The 20,012-nt window shown below is 36.6% G+C and overlaps 1 protein-coding gene across 1 annotated transcript; it reads right to left on the bottom strand.

Moving 5' to 3' along the window:
• Positions 1-8,110: 8,110 nt before the first annotated feature.
• On the bottom strand, positions 8,111-9,531 carry LOC131002993 (uncharacterized). The gene is made up of 2 exons (XM_057929468.1): positions 9,152-9,531; positions 8,111-9,086 (listed from the first exon to the last, which is right to left on the bottom strand). The coding sequence occupies exons 1-2, from the start codon at positions 9,466-9,468 to the stop codon at positions 8,267-8,269; spliced, it is 1,137 nt and encodes a 378-aa protein (XP_057785451.1). The 5' UTR covers positions 9,469-9,531; the 3' UTR covers positions 8,111-8,266.
• Positions 9,532-20,012: the final 10,481 nt, after the last annotated feature.

Below are 20,012 nucleotides of genomic sequence, written 5' to 3'. Positions count from 1 at the left end.
ATGGGGTGAAGGGCTGCTGGACAGCCGGGAAGTAAGGGGGCGGTTGAGCAGCAGTACCGTCGGCGCTGCGCACCACGGCGGCCGACGGAGGAAGAGAAGGGGGCAGCGGTGCGGTGGTCTTGGCCGCTGCTATGCTGGTCCAGTCGGACAGATGGAGAAGGCGCCTGGGCAGCGCCGCTGTCGACGCGGGGGCGGCGATGGTGGTGCTGCTGTCGGCCAGGAAAGAGAAGGGAGGTGAGGGTGACGCCGGGCAGGAGATGGTGGTGGCTGGCAGCGAGGGTCGCTAGAGAAGGGGGCGCGGCCGCAGCTGCGACTGGTGCGGTGAGGACAAGGGCAGGGGAGGAGGAAGAGAGATGAGGGAAGAGGGCGAGAAGTGAGGGGTGAGAGAGAGATAGGAAGAAGGGGGAAGAGAAAGGAGGCAGAGCCGCCGGCCTCCGGCGGCGGCGTGCCGTCTGGTGGCAGCGGCAGAAGGCCGAGAAGAGGAGAGGGAGGAGGGTTGAGAGAAGGAGTGAAGCTGCGTGGGTTATGCTGTGGAGTTGTGGGTAGGGTTGTAATCGAATCGAATAGTATTGAATATCACCATATTCGATTCGTATTCGTGACAATATTCGAATATTCGATTCGGTATTCGATTAGGTTTCGAATACTAAATACGATTCGATATTTGATTCGAAGTGATTTGTGAATTATTTGATTCGATTCGAGTATTCGATTCGTTTTCCATGTTACGATTCGATTCGAAATTATTCGATTCGATAATCCTGAAGAAAATTAAAGTTAAAAACATTTCTCAGCTCAAACAAGTTTTTAGGAAATCACAAGAAACGAATCACTTTCATTAATCTCCATATAAATCATTAAGTTTTCATGGTTCAACTCCTCATAAGTTCGAACAAATAGAGTATATCACCAACACCAACTAATTAAGGGTTTTTTTTTTTGCTTAGCTAAATAATTGTAACAGATAACAGATCTACGCATCACCCATCAAAACAAAATACAATCTTGAACACAAATTGGTAAAAAGTAAAATTAACTAGAACAGATCTACGCATAGAGATGAGACTCTGGAGAGAATGAACATATTGCAGCTGAGACAGGGATGGCGGAGCTTCCAGATCTGAATCTGGGGGGTGGACGTTGAGAGATGATGGCGGCAAATGGATTTGGCTGTGCGGAGGTCTGCGAGATGCACTGAGCGACGATGGAGGTTGGGGCAGCGGGCTCTGTATCTCCTCTAGAGAGAGAGAGATATGGGTTAGAGAAGTGGAGCCCTACTTTACCGTGAATCTTTTCTTTGAGGGGATGTCTTTTCTTTTTCTAATTTCAAGTATAATATGAATACTCATATTTTAGAGTTAAGATTTGCATTGGGATTCGGAAGTGACCGACTAGTGAGTATAACATATTCTTTATCCAAAATTCCAAATATAGGATATATATATATATATATATATATATATATATATATATATATTTGTGAATATATAAATATTTAAAAATATCGAATCGAATATTTATGAATATCGAATCAAATATCATAATTTCATATTCGTATTTGAATATTAATCGAATCGAATCGAATATTTATAGTCGAATACGAATCGAATAATTTTGAATACGAATATCAAAATTTCGAATCGAATACCGAATCGAACAAAAATATTTGATTCGTTTACAACCCTAGTTGTGGGGGTGTGAGTTTAAATTAGGGGAGTTGGAAGAGTGGGCTTGGGCCAAAGGGGGATTTTAATTTAATGGGCTCAGATTAATTAAGTAATTGGGCTTCATTTTAATTTGCTTTGAGCTGCATATTTCTTTTAATTAAATTGGACTTGGTATTTTTTAACACTAACCCAAATTTTTAATAAGAGCATGCATTTTATTATTTGATTCATTAGATCATTTATTTTCAAATAATTTTATGATAATAAATTCCTAAGATTTAAACTACTACTACTATTATTATTATTATTATTTTTAAAGTTCAATTAGGCCCTTATGTTTATTATTTGAATTTATCTGACTAGGTGCGGCGCGACTAGGACATGGATTTTAATTTGAATTATCAGAATTAGCTTTCAAGTTGAACTTCAAATTCAAGTGTGGGATTTATTTCAGTACATGTTGTGGTTAATTGTTGTCCATTTTAATATTATGTGTTTGCCATATGTGTTGTAAATTCAGTTATATCGCTAGGGGCCCGCTCAATGGGTCCAGGACTTCACCGTCCTTGGTATGCCACAATGCGATTTCATGTTACAGTTAGGGTTGCAACCTATTCGCCAGGGGCCCGCTCAATGGGTCCAGGACATTAAAGTCCTTGGTATGCCACCGTGCGAATTTCAGTTATCAGTACAGTGCAGTGCGTATGTGTTGACCATTTTATTAACGTGAACAATGATTGCATGTTTCCCACACTGAGTATATTCTATATGCTCATCCCATACTAAACATTTCAGGTATTTTTGACGTTGGAGACGCGTGGAAGGTCGAATGGGCGCATCAAGTCATTTATCAAGTTGTTGATTTGATTTTCAGCTAATTTAAGTATTTAAAGTTTTGCTTAGCACAAATTTTACTTAATACTTAGATATTTTGATGGCATCTTTATGTCATGCTTTGAAACAAGAGATAAATTGTCAATTTTTAACTCAAAGTTAGCCTTTGAGTATATTATTTAAAAGTTGATATCCTTTTAAAAGTGCTTGTAAAAGTTTATTTTTTTAAAGGGTTTGCTCCCTTTGAAGTGTTTTCAAAATATTTTATATAAAAATTTATTTTAAAAATGATTTTATCAAAATTCTTATTTTTCATGGTCTTCCGCCATAAAATTTATTATTTAAATTCATATTTAACACTTTAATTAGAAAAGGGTGTTACAATACAAGTAGATTATATGGTGTGTTGTAGATCACAGAAGACCATATAATTGGAGTAACCTTAAGAGATATAATATGATCACAGCCGAGATGACTTTAGGACGAGTCATCGGTTTAGGCTGCGGTATAGATGGAAGTAGTTTGTCTTGACTACTTGTCTATACTGGTACGTCATAACGTATTGATAGGACCACAGTGAGATGTATTCTTCTATCTGACTTAAGTGAAGAATCAAGATCTCTGTGACTTATATGATCTTAATGCTAATAAGATTTCAGATATATATGTTGATTCGTTTATCACTTTGATTTACTATGAGCAAGAGTAACTTGAGTACTCTGTATCTTGGGTGATAGCGGTTAATATATGATATTTGATTATCTGTATTAGTTCTCGTATCCGTATAGGATAATGACATCCCCTTAAGGAGCTCAATAATGTTTATTGCGCTAAACACTGCAGGTTGATTAAATTCAGGCGCAATAATAAGGTTTGAGTGGTACTGCTTAAGGATTACAAAGAGATTAATTAATTAAGGCTGTCAGAGCTCTTATTAATTAATGGATGTCGGATATTTTAAATACGATGATTTAATAAGTCTAAATACAAGCCCCGACTCATCACCGGCAATAAAGGGGTAAGTCAATATTGGTTCTCTAGTGAAATGAACTTATATTTATAAATTAATTATGGTCTGGGCTGACCATATATAATTAATTTATTTGAGGCCCATCTTTATTCCTTGTATTTGGTCCCTGGACTGGCCCAAAGTCTCCTAGCCCAAGAAGAGAGAGAACACGCCTCCTACACCTAATCTGCGCCTCCTACGTATTTATTTTATTATAAATACAGCTGTCAGCTCTCAGGAAAAACACACTGATAAAAATTAGGGTTTTGAGAGCTGTGTGGGGCGCAGGAAATCATGTGGAGCATTCTCTCTTGGGACTTTCATAGAACGTTGTCCATCCAACGGTGAAAGCTGAGCGGGATACAGTTCAGAAGATCAGAGCTGAAGTCAGATTTTTTGCAGGAAATCAAGTTCTGGCAGTTTCGGGAAAACGGCCATAACTTCCTTCACAGAACTCCGATTCAGGCGAAACAGGCGGCCACGGAAAGCTCTCTCGAAGACGAAGAAGTCGTATTTCTGGGCAGAATACAATTTGAGGACGTTTGAGGCTTCAAACGAAGGCTTGAAGCTGACTGGTCTGTTCAGCTGCGAATTGACGAATTCTTCTGAATTCTTCAGGTATTTCTGAACTCCAACGTGCAGCACTTAAATTCATAGGAGCATGTTAGGGATTAATCGTTGTATGATAAATTAATAATATTCCAAGAAACGATCATCGGGCAAACGGAACGTTAATTCAATTTAATATTCCTTTAAGTCAGCCTTCCCCCCCCTTTAAAAGCTAAGTCAAACCATTCTCTTTTTATTGATTCTTAACGCGAATTAGGCAGTGATAAGGTGTAATCTCTTCTTTGCTTTGCATAAACTCAAATTATGCTCGTTTAAAACTATATATGAACTATCACTTGCTCATAAAAGCGTAGTTGGGGTGCTTACTAAGTTCAAGATGTTTATACGTCGTAAGTTCAAGATGTTTATACGTCGTCTATCCTTGTGAAACTACTCATGATCATGCTTGGTATGAATGCTCACTGGTATGAATAATAGGATAACATGATTACCTTGAAGTATGTTGTTGGTTTGTGGCTGAGCTTATGAAACAAATGAGCTAAAAATAAGCCGAAGCTTGAAGCCTTTATGTTGGTTGGATATTGCTTGGTTGGATTTACTAGAACTGAAGTAATTGAAGTAGTATAATTGTTGGTTCTCTTTCAATATGTGCAGGTGAAAATCAAGAAAAATAAAGCATTGAGCTAAGTCTTACCTTGATACTTTGGCAGAACTCGTGGCTGCTCTTTGATAATTTTTGGTGAAATAAAGTGAGAGTGAAAGTTTGCATTTGCTGGGTGTTTGGCATTAATAGGAAGATGAGTATCGCATACTTGAGTATGCTAGTAAGGTGTGCGGAGATAGGGCGGCTGGAAGTAAAAGCTTGAGGGAACATTGCAGCCATTGGAGGCGGCTTGAAGAGATGTGGTGCAGAGGGTAGTCGGCAGCATACTCATTTTCTTTCTACTAGCTTTATTGACTTTTCTATCTCTCTTCTTTCTTTGTAAATAAAAGTATCCTCCTCAGCACTCTACTTTTAAACCTTCTCTCTTTCTTTGATTGTTGTGCCAACTTGAGTGAAAGGCAGTAAGTGGGCCACGTACATCCAACCTTGTAATATACTAAAGGATTTTCCCCAAGCTGGGAACTAGACAGTAATTCGTGAACTGTAATTAAAATACTGGCTTCGATTTTCAATCATCGCATTTCTGTATCTGCTTGATATCTCTTTCCTTGCCTGCTAACTTGATAAACTGTAATATAACTTAAATTAAATCCGTAGATTTAATCTGCTTTGCAGTCGGAATAATTCCTCGACTTCTAGTAGTACTAATAAAATATAACTGCTTCTGTTTCTCGATTAACAAATAGCATGACTTTGCTAAGTCAGTTATAACTTGGAAATAATAATTACTGAATAGCTCAATAATCCTCGTCGCGTTTTTCTCATGCGTTACAAAAGCATATGGCTAAAATAATAACTCCATCTCTGAAAAATAAAAAAAGTCAGTTATAACTTGGAAATAATAATTACTGAATAGCTCAATAATCCTCATCGCGTTTTTCTCATGCGTTACAAAAGCATATGGCTAAAATAATAACTCCATCTCTGAAAAATAAAAAAAATCAGGGTCATAAGCTGGATTCATATATAACTGGCAACTGGGTTCTATTTACTGAAAGATGCGATATTAATTATCGCGATACCATATTTAAATAACATAAAAGGGCGGGTCACTACATCACTAAAGCATATACTAATAAGTCAAATCACATTTACACATTGCACATATTCACCTTAGCAAACAAAACCATACTTGAAAAACTTTATATATGCAATAGTACACAATATCTTCTACATTTCACTCAAATTCAAAAAAATATTATCAATTCATTGAAAATGAATCAGAGAATATGACATATGGTTTTGAAAACCTCTAGATGTCTATTGTATTGTAGAAGAAACTATGAACTAAAATAATTACTAGATTACAATATGTGTACAATTTAGTATGATCTACCAAAAATAGACAGTTTCAGACCATATAATTAGAAATTACTTGAAAAATATTAAACTATGCAGCTCAAATTCGAAACACAATATCACAAAATATTATACTTAATATGGGAAAAGTTTGAGATTAATATAACTATATATGACCTTTCAAATAATTTGTGAAGCATTAACTAAAATAACTGTCCAATAAAACACCACTGTAAACTAACTTATTTAGAAAATTTGTAAATTATTGTATTAAATGGATAAAAATATAAGCCATATATTTATAGAAACCTATGAATGTCTAGTTTCATTAAAAATAAAGTGGGGCTCAAAAATACCAAACGAACAGAGAGTAATACACCTTGTACCATAACTTAGCAAAACAGTTCGATTTTGACCAACATTTTTAAAACTAAGAGTAAACATATAACTGAACTGCAATAGCTATGAAATTTTACATGAAGGATAAAACATAATCAAGTTGATTCAGTAAATTTTTTAAATCAAAAGGACACTTAAAACATATCAAACCATTAGTTACAAATCACTGCGAAACAGGGGATTCTTTCCAGTTTTCGCAATAATTTTCTAACATTTTTCAAAAATACTAATCCTTCACTAAAAATTCTGAAAATTAATATTCTAATCCTAGAAATACTAAATTATACACAGAAAAATATAAAATCAATATCCCTACATGTTAACTATACGAAACGAGATCAACAAATCGAATAAAAATTCTGGCCGAAACAGTTAATTATGAGCCCTAGACTCTATATGCAATTTCTTATACAAAACTATAATTATCATGATTCTAACATAAACCTTTCACAAAATTAAAACCCTATATGCACACCTAATTTCAAGAATTAAAAGAATTCATGAGAAGCATGAAGACCTTAAACTCTATTATTCACCTTCATTTCCTTGGAGAAGTTCGAACCATAACACATTATCGAGGATTGTGAATTTATCCTTGATAGCATCTTTGAGTGCGAGCCAGTTTAGCTGAAGCTTGTACCGATGGAAAACACCTGAGTTACCTGACCAGCAGTTGGTCTGTTGAAGCCAGCTAACATACATAGCAACGTGGTTTTTCCTGATAGAACAAGAGTTGATCCATCATGAAGAGTGGCATTGATATGGCGGAGAATCTGCTGTGCATTTCTCATGCAAGAGACATTGTCACTGACATTGAGGATAAGCCACTGGGACTATCTAAGGGTACCTGCTAGATGCTGGTGCTTGTTGGCTGTTGTTGGATGGAAACGGTGAGCTGGGGGTGGCGTCGGCCAGGGGCTGAACGTACGCCGTGCCATATAAATATTGAACCGAATTAAAATATAAACAACTGCAAAATATATTTTAATGAATAAATAAATAAATATTTTCATACACAATTACACAAACATAAATAAAAAGTCGTAAAAATTTAATGAAGAGAGAAAAAATAAAATATTTTAAATTTTAAAATTTTCATAGCTTATTCGTTTTAAATTCATTTTTGATGATTTTTATATCATACTCCCTCCGTCCACGAAAAAACTTCCTATTTTTCCTTTTTGAGACGTCCACAAAAAAACTTCCTACCAATTTTTGGACTATACCCCATCACTTATTTTTTCACTTTTTCATCACACCCAATACTAATTACAATACATTTTCACCAGTCCCAATACATTTAATAACTTTTTCTCCACTTTTAATACATTCAACAACTTTTTTTAAAAAACTTGTGTCACTTGTTATTGATCACAGTCACAGTATGCTATGCGTTGCTCTCATTTCTCTTTCGCATTTTGCTTACTCTTTTCGTATTTGTTTAACGAGCTCTTTTCGAGTCTCGGATCCTTAGTCTACTCTCTTGTGCCTTCAAGGGTTTTTTTCTTCTCTTTTATATAAAACCTCAATTTCATCATCAGGAAGTTCTTTCATGCACGGAAGAAGTATTAAAAATATTGTCACAAACTTAAATTTAAAGCAGGTGAACTTTAAAGCTAAGGACAATGGCTATGGAAAGGCACAACAACAATTCAAAGAGAGAAAGAATAAAGAGTAAAGATAAAAGTTATATTTCACACAAGACTGAACATGAAGAGAGTAAGTGTTATAAGATGTATGGGTGTCCATACTTGTACAAAAGATTTAAAGAAGGGAAGAGAAGGGAAAGGCAATGGTACAAAACCATCGCTAAGAAGTGATAATCTATTGCCACTTGGTCTTCAACTTATGACAATGCTTAAAATGATAAGAAATCATCAAACTCCCATCCATTCTTCTCAAATTGAAAGTCTCCAGCAAAACATAGCATCCAAACTCATTCCAACCACCACCTCCTTCCAATTTCTCCACCTTATGAATCTTCACTTGCCTCCCCTCCCCTCCCACCCACCCTCCCCTCTCTTCCTCCCATTTCATCCTCTCCACCAGCTCCACTCTCAACCCCACTCCTCCACCACCGCCGGCCTTAAACCACACCACTCCGCCGCTTGTGCTCCACGTAGCTTTACTCCCACCAACAAACACCTCCTCCCTTTCAATTGCAGCATCAATCACCACCGAATTCCCCTTATTATGATCACGATCAACCTCATATATCTTCTCCCATCTCTGCTCCAATATAACCTCATAATACATGGATCGTTTCACCTGATCTCTCAACGATCCATCCTTGACAAACACGAAGGGAGTGTACCATTTCCCCACCACGCTCGACGAATCCAACTCCGGGAGACGAGCACGGAGCCCGTGGTCGAGACCCCGTGCCGTCTCCAGTTTGAAAGTGTGGGGAGTCTTGGTGTCGACCGTCCACCCCTTTTGCCGCAGGAAGGAAGGAGGGAAACCATCCGAAGTGACTGAGTTCGCCACGAAGTGGCCGTCGGAGCTCCAAAAGGCATTGTATGGAACAATCTGGAACTGCTGGTACACGTTGCGCGGGTCCAACGGCGTCGACTGCACGTCCTTGACGCAGCGGCAGAAGCAGCAGCTCACCTTATCTTCTTCTCTCGAGCAGGTGAAAGCTTCTCTGAGAATAAACATTCATCACTCACTCCATCTTAACTATGAATTAAAGCAGAGGAGAAGTGGTACCCTATGCGTTTCCGATGGGGAACGACGGCGTAGTAGCGATTGGAAGACAAGGGGCAGTTGAGAGCAGGAATCAAGAAAACAGGATCGTTAGATACATCAGTGGAGTCGCCGTTGCTGGTGGTGTATTGAATGATGAGCTCCTTGTCTTGAGGGAAAGGCAGCTGCTTAAGGCTGTGATTCTTAAAGACTCCGAAAAAAGAGTATCTCAAAGATTCCTCGTCTTGGATTACCAGGAATCCACTGTTGGGGCCGTCGGGAGCTGCTGCTACAATTTCTGGGGATTTTAGCAGCTGCGACAGAGGCCTTGTCACATACATTTTTTCTTTCTTTCTTGTGCAAATTTGTTATACCTCGGAGATCAGATGCATATATATACTATATATATAGTCATCGCTTTGACATTTCTTTGCTTTATTAGTTCGGAGTTTCGGATGAATTGCTAAAGTCTCAGATTTGAATATTTTCTAATAGTAAATGTATACATTGCACTTGCAAATTTGACTTTTGCAATCTAATTCTAGATGCTAAGCGCCAACCACATACGTATCAAAATATATTACTCCGTATTATTCGTTTAGACTTTAGATGATGTCATTTGTCTGAATCAACATGATTATTGTTTTATGGGTTAAGAGCATCCGCAACGCCCTTACTCGAGTAGATGATATTTTCAATTTTGATCATATTTCATACAAGATTTCAAATTTTCATTTTTCCTGACTAAAATCTTTAATTTTCGACATTTTTCAGAAAATATTTCCAACTTTTATTTTTTGTATACTCAACTTTTAGCATTTTTCAACGATCTAATGATGAGTTACGTCCTCGAATTCTTGAGTAGAAAATTTCTTTTTTCCACATCACCCAGTAAAACAACGTTGTTCTACCTAAGAATTTGGTGTTGCGATTTATCACTTAGTTGCTCGATTTTGTGTAGAGGATAATTTATGAAAACTCTAAAAATTGAGGGTTTTGAATAAATTACGAAAATTATGGACATTATTTGAAAAATGTTGAAAGTTAAGAATATTTTCAGAAAAATGCTAAAAATTTGAACATGATTTTCTAATGAAAACGAAAATAAAAAATATTTTATAAAAAATATTGAAAGTCAAGAATACATAACATGACTTATTCTTTTTTTTTTTTGATAAATTAACGGTATTAAATAAAGAAATTTAATAACTGCGTCACATGGACTCGAATTCAAGACCTTTGGCCTTAGATATTAACCCCTTATCACTTACCTAACACATGGACATGACTTATCCTTGTTTTGTTTACGACTAGGTCATGTATGTATGCATTTAGGCGAAGTACAACGCGCTTCAAAGGAAAGTTTGGGGAAGTTTGGCTTAATCACATATATCAATAAATGATACTTATTCATCCCACTCAATTGTTCATCAAATCTAAAACAACCACTTCTTGTTTATTTCACAGATTCAGCTGATCAATCAAAGTATTAAACCAAATCGGCTTTCCACTAATTTTAGCATTGCCTATTTCAGAGGTTCAGATGCTCTATGCCAACAGAGTCCACTTCTGTCTTACTAATGAATTTATCATTTTAAAGCTTAAAAAATTATCTATCATTGTATACAATTAAACTATCGATAAAAGTATGGTGATTAATTTTGTGATGCATGCTATGGAGGCCCAAGTTACATTGCATATGTGGGCTGATTTAGTCGAATCTTTTATTTGTTTTTATTTTATTATTTTCGTGGGTTATATTAGGGTGGCTGAAATTGGGCCTTAGTTGAGTCAGTTTTGAGTTTTATATCTTGTTTTGACTAAAGATTTGTTTCCTTATTAGATTAGGAGTCTTTTTCCATATTTATTCTCCTAGTTTGGTTAGGTTTTCGCATACCCTATATATAGGGCTTGTTATGCACGAAAATTGGAGACCATGAACATTATTTTATTAAAAACTGTGAGTTTTATTTCTATCTTGAGAGTTTTCGAATTCTTCTTGAATTTTTCCAAGAGAATTCATCTATCGGCGTAACGACGAGTCAACCAACCCTCGTTGGATGTCATTCATCATCTCCGAGTTGCTGCGTCAACGTCACGTTGGGGTTTAGGGAATTCAATTCGCCTAAATCATTCTGTGGGTTAGATTTAGAGGTTTTGGGATCTTCCATTATCTATCGTTCGTTATCAAGTCTTCCGCGTGCGTGTTCGATTGATTGATCGACAATGATCATATCATTTTGCCACCAAAGGCTGCCCAAAGAATGATACCAAAGCCAATGCTGCTTTTTTTTTTACTTATTAGAGGGGAAGCAGAATCAGTTGAGTTAGAATCGGTTGAGTTTAAATCATAAACCTGACTACTTAGTTATTAAAATATGCTTTTCAAAGTTTATTAAAAATAAAATAAAAGATGATTATCATATATGGTGCTTCAGGTACCACTATAACAAAATTGTCTAGTAATGACACAATTTTAGTGACCTTAAGAGATATGTCACAAAATTTGTTACATCCTTAAATGTAACAAAGTTTAGCTACACCGACACATGTATCTATATACTTTAGTTACACATAAAAATATAAGTAAATTTTGTTTCATTTAAAAGTGTAACAAATTTTGTGACATCTATCCATGTAACAAATCTTGTGACATGTAAAACTATCACAAAATATTTTTATTACACACAAGTGTTCAATATATTTTTGGTGTGTGTTTGCGTGAGAGAGAGAGGGTGTGTCACACAAATTAACACACACATATATAAATATAATTATATATAATATATTATTATACAATTAAATTTTTAAAGAACTAATTATAATATAGATTGTCATAAAAAATAATTACACTTTCATATGTTACAAAAATAACTACACTTTTATATGTCACAAAAATAACTACACCTTCAATGTCATTAAATTTAGCGACATGTCCTTATTTTTGTGACATGCATAATAGTTATTCAACTCTGCTGAAATAGAAATTTTATTAAAGGAAAAAAGAAAAGCAGAAAACTAAAGAACCCTTGAAAGCACAAGGATGCAGACTAAGGGTCGGACCTCACTAAAACCTTTTAAGGAAAAGGCGTAAAACAAAAATCATGTCACAATTTTATAGTAGCTTGCTATCCAACTCAACATATCATAATTTTATTTAATAACATTCATACGTGTCACTGTTTGTCAAAAATCATGTCACCAGTGGAACATTTTGTGGCTGTGTACAATACAATATGAGGTTAATACAAATCTAATTCTTAGTACAATGAATTTATGTGTACATAATATAGATATACACAATACCCTTCAAATTTTGATCAAGCAGTAATTATCTAATTTAAAGACTATTTTATCCCTTCTACGATTTTCCTTTGTTCACACAATTATTCCTTAAGTATCTAGACTAATATTTATATAGAAATCCAACAATTTCTTTGTAGCACTAATCATGGCAAATTTTTGAACGACGAATATTATTAATTAATTATATTATTTTCGAAATTAAAACTCACTATTAGTTTGCAAAAATTTAGACTATGTTGGGAACTTAATGAATATCATAGTCCTAGTTTTGATGATACCAAAATCATTAGGTTTTCTTTGTAATAGACTAGAACTTTCTAAACTCAACTGTTGGAGTTCACTTTCTAGTTTGTCTAAGTGTTCTGAAGACTGAAGATTGAAGACTGGAGGACTGAAGACTGAAGACTGAAGAACTCAATTGAAGTTGCAATAAAAGGCCAAGTCAAATACTGATGTTTTGACTGAACGAGTTTCTCACTGAAGAATCAGTTATGACTGATTCATCAATGCTGGCTACGTAGATTTTGCTCACTGATACTAAAGCCAAGTATCAATTGACATTCTTCCTCGGACTGAATCTTCAGAGTTAAAAGGAAGCCACGCACTTTCAAGTACAACCGCATTAAATGCAGAGATATTGAGAATCGTCTTTTCTCTGCAGAGCATTCATTTTTGGTGATTACTTTTCAGAGGCGCCTTACCTCCTGTACCTGGGACGCCGTTTCTCACCAAACAAGGAACCTCGAAGATTGAAGCCTCAGCCAAATTCGAATTACTCTCATAACGGATGAATTCTTGAAGACCATCTCCGCCAACGGATCTATTCAAGACCTCTCCTATAGATAGAGCTCGATGATCACTTCAATCTTCACCGATTCAAAAGCACAAACTGAAACACTGCCAAAATTGCAACTCAGCCATTCAAAGATTTGAATCGAAGAAGAGAATACCCAAAGTCCAAAATCAGACTACTGATTTCATACATTCTCTTAGATCCTTAGGCAAATAAATTATATATCCAAAGCCTAAGTTCCGATTACAGAGAGCCTGTTCTCTGGGATCTAGTTGGTACTTCGAACCTCCTTTCAACTGAGCGAAAGAGTGTTTGAGTAGAGCGGAGTTCAGACCAGTTGACTGACTCCAAGAGATTTTAGCCAACTGCTGAAAAGGCATTGTTGGGTCTTAGCGTGCCAAGAGTGAGTGAGAAATCCAACTCAGTGTGTTGGTACTGAAAATCTGATTTTCAATTGTAAGATTTGTTGTGCACCCGTAAACACTAGCCCAGAGTGTTTGTTAGTGTGATCAACTGACCGTGGACGTAGGAACTTGTTCCGAACCACGTAAAAATCATTTGTCGTTTATCGCTTTCAATTTTACTTTCTTATCTGTGCACAAACGTCTCTTTAACTGAAATTGATTAACTGCAAAGTGAAGCTATAATCTGACAGCGTGATAATCAAAGGCTATTTCAAAAGATAAGTTTTCCGCTGCTAGTGTTATTAGTCTAACTGATAAATTTTCGGATAATCAGTAAAATTCATAACACTCCTCTGTTTTAAAATCAAGACGGAACCCTTACGCTAATATCGGTTAAAGCCTTGTGCCTAATTGATATCTTTATTGAAGTAATTTCAGTATTTGTCTTCAACCTTTGTTTAACTGAGTTTTCGTTAACTGTCAGTATCAGTTGATACTTTTTCAGTTAACTTCAAAAGGTTGTTCTGTGTGTTTTGAAAAATAGCCTATAGGTGTATTCTCTCCCCTCCCCCCCCCCCCACCCACCCACCCACCCACCTATTCTAGACCTTCCGGGACTTAACAGACTATAATATATTAGCTAGAGTATGCAAAGTTATAGTGAAATTAACACTATAAATTATAAAATTGAAGGGAATTTAACTAGGATAATAATGTATATTGTACTTTTATTCATTGATCATGATGTTCGATTATTTTATAAAAACATAGTATAGTGTAAACAAACTATAAGGTATTACCAACATTGAAAATAAAGAATAAAAATAATAATAACAATGAATATAATAGTAAGAATGATGTCACACATTAACATCATTGTTCAATTATTTCAAAAATCTATAATATAATGCAATATTTTTTAGGTATTAGTGAATTGGAAATGAAGATCATAAAAATAATAGGAGTCCATATAACGATGATAGTGCAAAAAGCGTATGATCAGGTATTAGTGCAGTTGAAAAAAAATATTATAAAGTTGAAACAAATCGCTATAATTATGAGAATAATGCCTCAAATCGATCATATTGTTCGATTATTTCATAAAAATATGTTATACTATAAAAAGTTAGAATAAATTAGTGAATCCAAAATAAATTAATTAATTAATTTAATGAAATAAATCACTGTATATAACTGTGAAAACAAAGTCACAACGTTAACCACATTGTTCAATTAATATGGATAGAGGGAGTAATATATAAGAATTTTTAGGACTGGTCTATAAAAATTGTTAAATATCACTATATGGATAAAGGTTATAACATATTCCTATAATTTAATTTTTTATAGCTATATTTTTACTTTCAACTATAGTTTTGTATTTTGTATCTCTATGAATAAAATAATGTAATTTATACTATTATTATTATTATTATTATTATTATTGTTAATAATAATAATAATAATAAATTTATGCAATAACAATTTTATCTTATAAAGGTTTAAACTTTTATTTTATATAAATATAAAGGATAATGAGATTAAGTAATTTATTTTTTGCATTATTTAATAATTCAAACATAACATGTCTAAACCATTTCGACTTCTGGACAAGACATAAGCTCATGATAAAAGAAGAAAACATATTAATAATACAAGATTAAATTAGTTCAAAATTACTTTTGGTTTCTAAATATGATAGCCTTTTATTTTGTAATGCATGTATTGTTTAATCAGTGCTTCTTGGGTTTTGTTTGCTCTATGTTCATTGCTGCGATTTTGATCAGTTTCTGGTTTATGCTGGGGAATTGTTGCTGTTTTGCCGGCTCGATGGTTTGCTTGTCGGGTATTTGGCGGATTGGTGCGTTTTTAGTGTGTCACACAGGCTCTTTTACAGTTTTTGGGTGGGCTCGGAACTGGGTTGGTGTGGTCGGGTCCTGCTGGTAGCTCCGCGATAAAAGATAGCTCGCGCTTATCTTGTTGGTGTCGAGATGTTTTTGGCCAGCGAGTTTTGGTCGTTGAGGCGTTGTGCCTATCCTTCTTTTGGTCGAGCAGCTGGGTGGCAGTCCTTAGGTTGTCCGCTGCTGTGCTCTTGATGGCCGGTGGTTTTCACCTCTTCGAGGCTCGGTTTTCAGGTGGCCCTTCTTCCGATAGTTGGCTGCTCATCGTTGGTACAGCAAAGAGTTTCTGTTGTTTCATGGGTATTTTACTAGTTATTGTCGTTGCGTCTTGTTTGTTGGGCTCAGGAAATGCCATAGATACTTGGGGGCGATGGTTAGGCCGGAGCTATCGAAGTATTCACACTTTCCCTTTGCCGCGGTATTTTATCTTTTTGATTTTCCTAGACGAGCACTCTTTTTCCTTACTAAGGATTTTCCCATTGAGTTTTTTTTAGCAAGTTTTAACAAGACTCAACCCTTAGTCTGTTTTTCTATGCTTTCAAGGGTTTAGGTTTTCTTTTTCATTTCTTTTAATAAAATTTTATTTAATACTAATTGTTTAATCAGATTAATCTTGTTAGTGACTATTAAAATAAGATTAGATTAATTATTGTTAATTACTCCCTCCGTCCCATTAAAGTTGGCCACATTTCCTTTTTGGGTGTCCCATTATTGTTGGCCACTTTCTAAATAACGAAAAATTTAACTTAATTAGAGCTACTAATTAAATTACTAAGCAAACCCTAATTTAACCTACTCAAGTCTAATTTTCCATCATTTACACTTAACCCTAGCCACCCACTCTCTAGGCTCTCCTTCTTGCTTCTTCTCCAGCGGCCAATACCGCCGCCCCCGCCCCCGACCTCTCTCGCCTCTGCTCTCTCTCTCTCTCTCGTTGTGTGCGCGCGCACACACAAACGTCGCCTCTGCTCTCTCTCCCGCTTTCTCTTCGTCGGACGCTTCTCTCCTCTCTCTCGTCTGACCGCCGACTTCCCCGTCTGAATCTGTCGTCGTCTCCGGTGAACAAGGGTTCCGATTCACGCGATTTAGGGGTGGTTCGCCCAGATCTGAGGTGGCGCGACCCCATGGACGCCGTCTCTCTGTCTGCGCCGCGACCCCATGGCCGTCGTCCCTCTGTCTGCACCGCGACCCCATGGCCGCCGCCTCTCTGGTCTGCGCCGCGAACACCACCGACCCTTTCCCCCTCTGAGGGTGGCGCAATTTGGGGGTGATTCGCCTAGATCGAGGTGAGGCTGATGAGAAGCGAAGTTGTCGAACTGGTGAACGACAATGGATTTCGGGAACGGCGGTGGTGGCTCTGCCATCGCCGATAAATCAGAGAGGGTGGCGCGATTTTGGGGGCTAGGGATTTCAGGCGGCTGGTTTGAGGGTGGTGGTTGTTGGCTACGGTGGTGGTGGTTGTTTTTAAATTTGAGGGTGGTGCTCTTGAATCTGAGGGTGGTCGGTGGTGGTGGTGCTCCGGTTGCCGGTCTCCGTCGCCGGCGGCAGTGAGTTGCTGGCAAATTTGTGGTGGTTGTTGGAGTTACTAATTAAGCAATTAAGATAAATAAAAATCATTTAAAAATATGAACCACTTAATTAACTCATAACAATACATTTCTTAATCTCCGTGCCGATAAGAATGTGACCAACTTTAAAATATTACTCTAGTCAAATTTTGTTGATAAATATATAAGATCATTTGTTTTCAATAATTTAATGTGATGTTTGTTGTTGGGTAAACTGGCAAAAAATTATAGTTTAAAATGTTTAGGATTTAAGTTTAAACCCACTTAAAGCCAGTACTTGTAGTCCTTTTATTATTTCCTTTCCAACGTTTTCATTATTATATATTTTATTTTGTTAAATTTTAACTGCGGTCCTGTATTATTTTTTTGCCACTTTTTGTTTCCTTTATTTTTATTCGAATTGTTTCAATAAAATAAAAGTAAGTAAGAAGAAAATAAAATTGAAACAAAAGTAAAATATAGCCAAATTAGTGAGTCATGTAATTTTTTTTGTGTTAATATTCCTAAATAACCAATTTTCTTAACAAAAAGTTAATAATGTCCACAAAAACAAAAATATATTAATACAAACCAATTTTTATGTAAATATACTATTGTACCCTTAATGAAATTGTAATAAAAATAACATTAAAAGAAAATATATGAAACTTTGAAAAAAAGGAAAAAAGAATTACGCTAATCCCACACCCCCCATTTACCCAGCATCACAAAATTAAAAGTTAATCGCCGCCCGCCTCCCACCTCTCCTCCTCCTTCTCGCGATGTACCTAACCGCAGGCCTTTCTCCCACAGCCACCCGCCCTTGGTTTCCTTCTTTTATGAAACTATAACCCAACTCCCTCTGGTCCGCCGTCGTTCCCCCTTTCTTCCCCGTTTTTCCTTCTTCTCTGCATCTGCAACGACACTCCATTCGATCTCGCCGTCGTCCCCCTCTCCCACACCCTCTTTTCCTTTTACTCTGTAATTGCAATCTAACTCGTTTCTGTGATTTATGTTTTGATTTTTGTTTGAAAGTAAATGTTAGAAGGTGGTGGGTGCCGGCTTGTCGCCGGTGACACGAGCTCGCCTGAGTAGAAGACGATGAGTGGGACTGTGGGAGGTTTCGATTTTTTTTTTTTAAATCCAGAATTTTAATTTTGTAAATTAAATTCTAATTTTTTTTATCTTAAATTATTAATACATTATAAAAGTACAAGGATATTTTAGTAAAAGTATTTAAAATTAATATATTTTTATTTTTATGATTATAATTAACCTTTGTTTAAGCAAAATGGTTATTTTAATATTTGTCTCTTTATTTTTTGCCAACGTTTCGTTCCGCTATTTGCTATTTTTCTCTGAAATTTTCAAGCAATTCAAAATAAGTAAAAAAAACAATGAAATTAATTAAAACATAGTCAAATAGTGAGTAATTTAGTAAATTAGTATACTGTATTTATGGGGAAAAAATCTTTAATTGTTATGAGAATATGAAATTTTACTTTTCCTAATCTTAGTAAATTAGTATACTATATTTATGGGGAAAAAATCTTTAATTGTTATAAGAATATGAAATTTTACTTTTCCTAATCTAATCCTAAATTTTCGATTAAGGTTACATATGTAAAAGAAACAATATACTCGCATGACCATTTTGAAAAAGAAAACACAATATCTGACCATTAATTGAAAAAACACAAAATCTGGCCATTTTTTACATTTTAGAACTGTTTTGCCCTTAATTAGGGCGGACTAGATTCGGGTTTGCCCACGGGTTAAGCACACATGTCATTATTAGTGTCATTAGTGTCATATACTCAGTTAGGGCTGGTAATCGGTCCGGTTCGGTTATTACCGAACCGGTTTACCGGTTAACCGAAACTGGTTAACAAGCAAAATGGTAACCGAAGACCGAACCGGTTTTCTGTTCGGTTAAACGGTTAACCGATTAACCGGTCAATCTCAACAAATTGATTTCTGCAGCTAGGGTTTTCAAAAGATAACAGCAGCAGACGCCTTCTTTCCCGTCAGCCGCCGCCTTTCCCGTCAGCCTGCCCGCTGCCTTTCCCGTCAGTCGCCAGCACGGCCAGCGCGGTCCGCGGTGGCTGCCAATATAGGGAGATGAGAGAGAGAGAGAGAGATAGAGACAGTGTAACAGCCCGGCTCCAGAGTTGACGGCTGTCCCCACAGACCAATACGAGTCTTTTCTAGCGTGTTTTGTCCTCACTCGCACGCTCCCTGAGAAACTTCCCAGGGGGTCACCCATCCCGGAATTGCTCCAAGCCAAGCACGCTTAACCTTGGAGTTTCTTCCGTGTGGGCACCAGAAAAGAAGATGCATCTTATTGATATGAGTAGCTCAATCAAATCCTTTAAGCTCTCCTCGAATATGCAGTCCCATACCTGCATATTCTCGGAATCCCTCTCGTTCGGGTGTGTCCCGGTTCATCCCTGCGCCCCTCCGCTTGGAAGTCTTAACCGGAGCCGCTCTTTGTCCGTGCCTCTTTTGCACCGGCGATCACTCCGCACTTCGTCCCCGGGCGTCACAGGCCCACCAGCTTCCGCTTGGTTCGTCCCCGAACCACACCGTACTGGGAGAGGTTCGGCTCTGATACCACCTTCTTTGTCTCATATTCAATTCCTTTTGGGTAAAGAAATACTTTAAGCTCTTATGATCCGTATAAATCTCGCATCTTCCTCCATACAAATAGTGCCTCCACAACTTTAATGCATGCACTACAGCAGCCAACTCCAAATCATGAGTGGGATAATTCAACTCGTGAGGCTTCAATTGCCTAGAAGCATAAGCTATCACCTTTCCTTGTTGCATCAACACGCACCCTAAACCTTGTATCGACGCATCGCTATAGATCACAAAATCTTTCGTTCCATCGGGAATCGTCAAAACTGGTGCCGTGATCAACCTTTGCTTCAA

This window comes from Salvia miltiorrhiza, unplaced genomic scaffold (genome assembly GCF_028751815.1).
Source record: "Salvia miltiorrhiza cultivar Shanhuang (shh) unplaced genomic scaffold, IMPLAD_Smil_shh fragScaff_scaffold_57_2, whole genome shotgun sequence".
NCBI lineage: Eukaryota > Viridiplantae > Streptophyta > Magnoliopsida > Lamiales > Lamiaceae > Salvia > Salvia miltiorrhiza.
The sequence above is the reverse complement of the archived record's forward strand: the minus strand, read 5'-3'. Positions and strand labels throughout refer to the sequence as shown.

Bases quoted from the DNA above. Each gene is read 5' to 3' on its own strand.
- LOC131002993 (XM_057929468.1), bottom strand. From the start codon at position 9,468: ATGTATGTGACAAGGCCTCTGTCGCAGCTGCTAAAATCCCCAGAAATT. The intron at 9,087-9,151 runs GTACCACTTCTC...GTTTATTCTCAG, and splicing joins CCCCATCGGAAACGCATAGG to AGAAGCTTTCACCTGCTCGA.